Consider the following 5,435-nt stretch of genomic DNA (forward strand, 5'->3'; position numbering starts at 1 on the left):
CATTGTAATGCTGAATCTACTCATGGAGCAGCGCATGAATAATGAAGATCATGCTGACACATTTCACTGGTACATGTCGAGGTGCAAATTCAGCTGAACACACTCAGTTGTGATCATTTGCGATCTTAAGTCATCAATCGCATCATCAATCGTCTTAGCAAATAGGGAGCATCTGTTTAGGAGCTTCGCCACTTCACCTGAACTAACGCTGAGCACGGAGGATATGCTCTTCATAACAGACGAACATCTATGTGTGATGAAAAAAATTTTGTTAAAACACAAATTGAGACTTCTCGCACATAACTTTCCTTGTAAAAAATAGAAAATTTGAACATACTTCTATCATCTTCGGTTATAATTCCACTTTATTTTATATCTTTTTATTTTTTCAACCAGAAAGTTGAGATTTTCTTGATGAACAGTCAAATCTAAATGTCAACATTTGATTGTGAAGCGGATGGCATCTAGCGGAGCTAGATGCCATTGGCAGTGGAGACAAATGATCTCTGACAGACAGCTGTAGGCACGCGATCGACAAATAAAACCAACTGTTTCAATAATATCATGAAGCTATAAAGCCACATCATGTATCGTACCAAGTCACAGGTCTTCTAACAGCCTTTCGTTCACGACGCGTTTTGCCTTAGCCTCTGACCGTTCAAGCCTTTACGACTACCAACATGATGAAATCTGTCGGTCTTGTTCTTCTTCTCACAGCAACCTTTGCCTACTCCGGTGCTGAAGGGTAGGTGAACTCAGTAAATGCATTCGAACGCTGTGCTCTCCCCTCCTGTTCACCTTTATCCTAAATTATTAGATAATATTGCTATGTGCTCTAATTTTTTACAGCCACGACAAATAATTGCTAAAAACGTTTCATTTAGAGCTTTGAATATTTTTTATTTTATATTGACTAAAATGGGAAATATTTACTAAAATGGGAAAAGTTCATCATTTGATGTTACTCAGCTGGTGTACTTATTGCTATTCATTTCTCTACCACAGCACCAATGCGTGTGCAAATGCCCTCAACAATAATGTGATGAACGCAGACCTGAATTCTGCATTCAGCGCCTGCATGTCGGACCCGGCAGGACTTGCCGCCTTGACTGCCATCGGAGGTTAGATATTGCAAGATTTATTGCTGTACATTGGTTGATCTAAAATTTAATACCATTGCGCTGCTCTGTGGGTAATTCACCTAATAGATTTTTTGTAATTATGGATATATTTCACAAAATTGATTTTTTTTTGTTTCCGAAACTCAGTTCCAGGCTTTCCCTTTTAATTATCGGCGTTATCTGGCGACGCATCTTAAAATAGTGAGTGAACTATTATAAATTCATGAGATATCTAGAACAATAGGTATCAATAATTTACGTGTTCTGCAGGTAATTCTGGCTGCGGAGGCTACAACTTCGCTGTCGGCGCTCTCAAGTGCGAAGTCGGCGCAGCTCCCTTCTTGAAATGTATAGCGGGAAAACTTGGTTACGTAAGTCAGGAAATATCGCTAAGGTGCCTTTTCATCATGAGTCATGAACTTCACTTTGAATTTTAGCTGACATTATTTGTGGTGTTGAACGTGACAGCTCATAATGTGACCAACGCTATATTTGGTGCACCATCAAAGATATCTATTTCAAACAATTTCGTAAGTTATAAAATTATATTACTAAGTTACAATTCTCGTAAATGTGACTATAGCACCCATTCATTTCTAGCTGAACGCTGATGGCTCGATCAACAACACAAAGATCTTAGCCCAGTTCAAGACTTGGGCCACCAGCGACCCCAAGTGCAACGTTGCTCAGTACAACTTCGCTGTGAATAAATGTGGCACTACCATCAACAACTACGCGGTGAGTTTTTCTTGCCTTAGCCGCACACGCGCAAAGTTATTTCACATCATGACTATAAGTTGTGGTTATTTTTCACTGAATTCATATCATATGTTAACTTAGGAGACGAGTGATATTTTGATTCGCGAGTATGTGGAAACTTAGGACAATTATTTTTAGTTCCTGTGAAAATGCGTGTCGAAACTTCAAATTAGCCAGGAAGTTTCTGTGATCTGGTAATCCCCTTTTCTGATGCCAATGTGACATACGATTACTTATGAATCAATGTCGCATATCGGATGCTGCGTAAAGTTTTTCTGCAATTCTAAGCATTCATTCACTTCTATCTACTACAAATGATGCATCACTTGATGACATGAACGTTTTTAATTGATATATTGAACTACTGCAAACAGTTCCTGGCGAAGGCCGCTTGCATCGCCACGGCGACGGACCAGTACACTGGCTGACCTTCGCAATCTGGTCCTCATTCCTTCATATTATACGCGGCTTTGAAGTGTTCGCAACAGCTGTACAATAATAATACCATATACTATATATCATATATCACATACCATATACCATATATCATTCTTAGGGGACCTCTTTCTCCAGTCAATGCATCCACGTGCAGTAAAAATTGTCTAATCGGAAGTTAATTGGAACTAGGTGAAACAATAAATTCACTAAAATCCTAAATAAAATCATATTAACAATTATCATTATATTTAAAAGTGAAATTGAAACACTCTTGGAGAAATGAAACATTTCGCTTTGTACTAATATATTTTGTGTCAAGAAATTTCTATTTGATGCACTTGAAATTATTAGAATTCGAGAAGTTCAAAGTAATGTGGCTTGAATGTAAGTTCGAATAAATAAGCGTGTAACCAATCATTATAAACTTATATATAATCAGAAATAAGAATGTTTTAAGCGTTCCTTGCACTTCAAAATTAGTACTTGATGTTGTCCTTTAAACCTCTGCACTTGTTTTTTCTTCTCCCAACAGGTTGAAAAAGTTTCTTAACAGTTCAACAATGGAATTTTCAACACATTATGTGCATGAACGTTGTTTTAATTGGCCAATTTGTTGTGGATAAAATGTTGGGTTGTCTGTTGTCCAAATCTTTCCAAGTTGAACGCGCATTCAAATCAAGAGGTAATTAAAAAATTTATCAAACAAATTACACATAAGAAAAGTAAACACAAAAGACCAAAGAAACCAATAGCTAAATTTAAATGGCAGAGATACGATGCACTTAGTTTCGAGAGACACATCACTGTCTGTAACTTGAAGTAAGTTTCACGTACATGCATTTGGGGACAGAGAAACGTTAGAGAGACGTCGTAAGGGCCTAAAAAGAAGGAAATGATTACTGGAATGAAAAAGAGTGGTTGCACAGAAGCCATATATGCACGTCGAATCCCATTTGTTTCTACAATAAAACATGAAATACACAGCATTCATTGTCAATTAGAGCAATTTCTTGATCGATAAATGGAATAATTTTGATCAAGAGTGATCATTACTAGAAAGTACTCAAATGCTATTAACTTCAATGCGATCATCCTGAGCGAAAGACATGACTATTCTTGCGATTTGATAGAACTCGAGAGTCATCGTTTTGTTTCAGACGGAAAAAATATTTCCTAACATTCTTGAAAAGTTTACCAATATTTGTTACATTGCTTTGAATCAACCCGATTTATGTTCAAGGCGATCGACATCTCTATAGATCATTTATACCACACTTCTGGATAAGAATACGACTACGGCTTCGAAATACAAATAGCGTTATCAGACAGTATACGTTAATTTCGGAGGTTTTTAGCCTTTTCATGATTAGGTCTTGCTAAATATATAGATGATTTGTAGATTTAGTTTCATTTGTTATAACTTTACTACCGGTATTCATTGATCTGCAATTGCTTTAATTTAACCACGATGCGTCCGAATCGTCTCAGGCTTTACTAGGACTATTCTCGTATACAAGTTCTCGTATGAAATGGGGTACGAAAAAAAAGTACAGAGAGAGGGTTGTAATGAAACACTGGTACGTGGTACATTTGATGTTGAATTAGGGAATTTCAGTTCACATCTTACGCTAACAAAAATTTGTAGTACAAGAAAAAAATCGAACACAATCTCCTACTTTAACCAGAAACCTTGGCCCAGTGCAGTTCCGTTGAGTAGTGCGACCGTCGTAAACGACCGTACTTTTCGTACACGTTTGCGACCGTATTCCCAGCGGCCGTAGCGCAGCCGCAGCCGCGCATCCCCGTTGCCCGTGGTCGTTCTTCCTCCATAGCCGTCGTTTCTCACAGATATACGTAGTGTCTCGTACCGCGCTGATGACCGTACCGATGATATACTTCTTGCGCAGTGTTCGAAGGCAGGTCTAAACTCTACTGTGAATATCGTCGAGGGCCCTGTTGCACAACTGTTGCACAAATATCGTCGTAGGCCCACAACCGTAGCTATAAATATTGACCGTACAAATAAGCGAAGTACCGGCCGTTGTTCGTAGATTTCTGACGTTATCATATCGTATCGTAATGGTATGAACATCTCAAAGTTCCGCGCGGCCGTTTTTTCTGACCCCGCCGGCCAGGGCCGTCACCTACGTCTGCGGAGGTGGCTGCATACCGTACTGGCGTGACGGTCATCGCAGTACGTAGAACAACCTTTTGGCGCGAATTTTAGGGTCCTGACATAACATAACATAGTGATGTCGGCGCTGAAGTGTAGGCCTGATGTGGCCTACATCATTCTGCTTTGAATATTTTGAAATCTATACCCCCTAGACACGAGGGGGGACCCGCCAGACACAAAATCTCATTCCCTGGCCACCGCTCGAACTGGAACTTGCGCGCAACAGCCTTCGACCACCCGGCTATGTCCTCCTCCGGCCTTTGCATAAAAACTGCCGTACACCACCAGACCGCGGACCGAATATGACTTCCGGGCATCGTTTGCAGGGCTCCGGCGCGCTGCATCCGAGTGATGCTGAATTTTTTCGCGGTACGGGGGACGATGCTAGGCCATTCGATCGCCGGGTAATTCTCTTGACGGCTGATTGGTCTAATTCAATGGATTCGTTCTGTCTGGTGGCTTTCGGCTGCCTATATGATTGTCCAGAAGTGTTGAAGGCTACGTTCCTGAAGACAGGAATCATGATGGTTCATCACATCCCGGGCAGTGGTGGTCATCGGCAGGCGACCCACTGCAGACACTCACGTACAGTTCGAGGCTATGAGAATGTACTTCTTGACTACAAATTCGGGTACAAGTAAGGTTTCATCTTCATTATATTGACTAGTTGATTATTACATTTTCTACTAACGATTTATTTATATTACATATTACCTGAATGAAGTCTTGTTGCGTCAATGTTGCTAGGCCACATTAATCCTTGTGTATGAAATAACTCTTAATTCAATATTATTATTATTAAAAAAAATAGAAAATTAAACATTTCTATGCTGAAGCTACAAATGAAAAAACATTTCTAATTTTCGAATTTATTTTCCAAACCAAGATAATTTATTTCAATCAAGAAGGTGAGCAACACTTGGATGTGGTCTCCCATCGCG

General features: G+C 39.7%; 1 protein-coding gene across 1 annotated transcript; it reads left to right on the forward strand.

Annotated features, from left to right (window-relative positions):
* Positions 1-596: 596 nt before the first annotated feature.
* LOC108667102 lies at positions 597-3,716 on the forward strand. The gene is made up of 5 exons (XM_018154086.2): positions 597-745; positions 1,006-1,121; positions 1,392-1,492; positions 1,722-1,859; positions 2,255-3,716. The coding sequence occupies exons 1-5, from the start codon at positions 681-683 to the stop codon at positions 2,306-2,308; spliced, it is 474 nt and encodes a 157-aa protein (XP_018009575.1). The 5' UTR covers positions 597-680; the 3' UTR covers positions 2,309-3,716.
* The last annotated feature ends 1,719 nt before the right edge of the window (positions 3,717-5,435 follow it).

The sequence above is a fragment of the Hyalella azteca genome, unplaced genomic scaffold (assembly GCF_000764305.2).
Source record: "Hyalella azteca isolate HAZT.00-mixed unplaced genomic scaffold, Hazt_2.0.2 contig9085, whole genome shotgun sequence".
NCBI lineage: Eukaryota > Metazoa > Arthropoda > Malacostraca > Amphipoda > Hyalellidae > Hyalella > Hyalella azteca.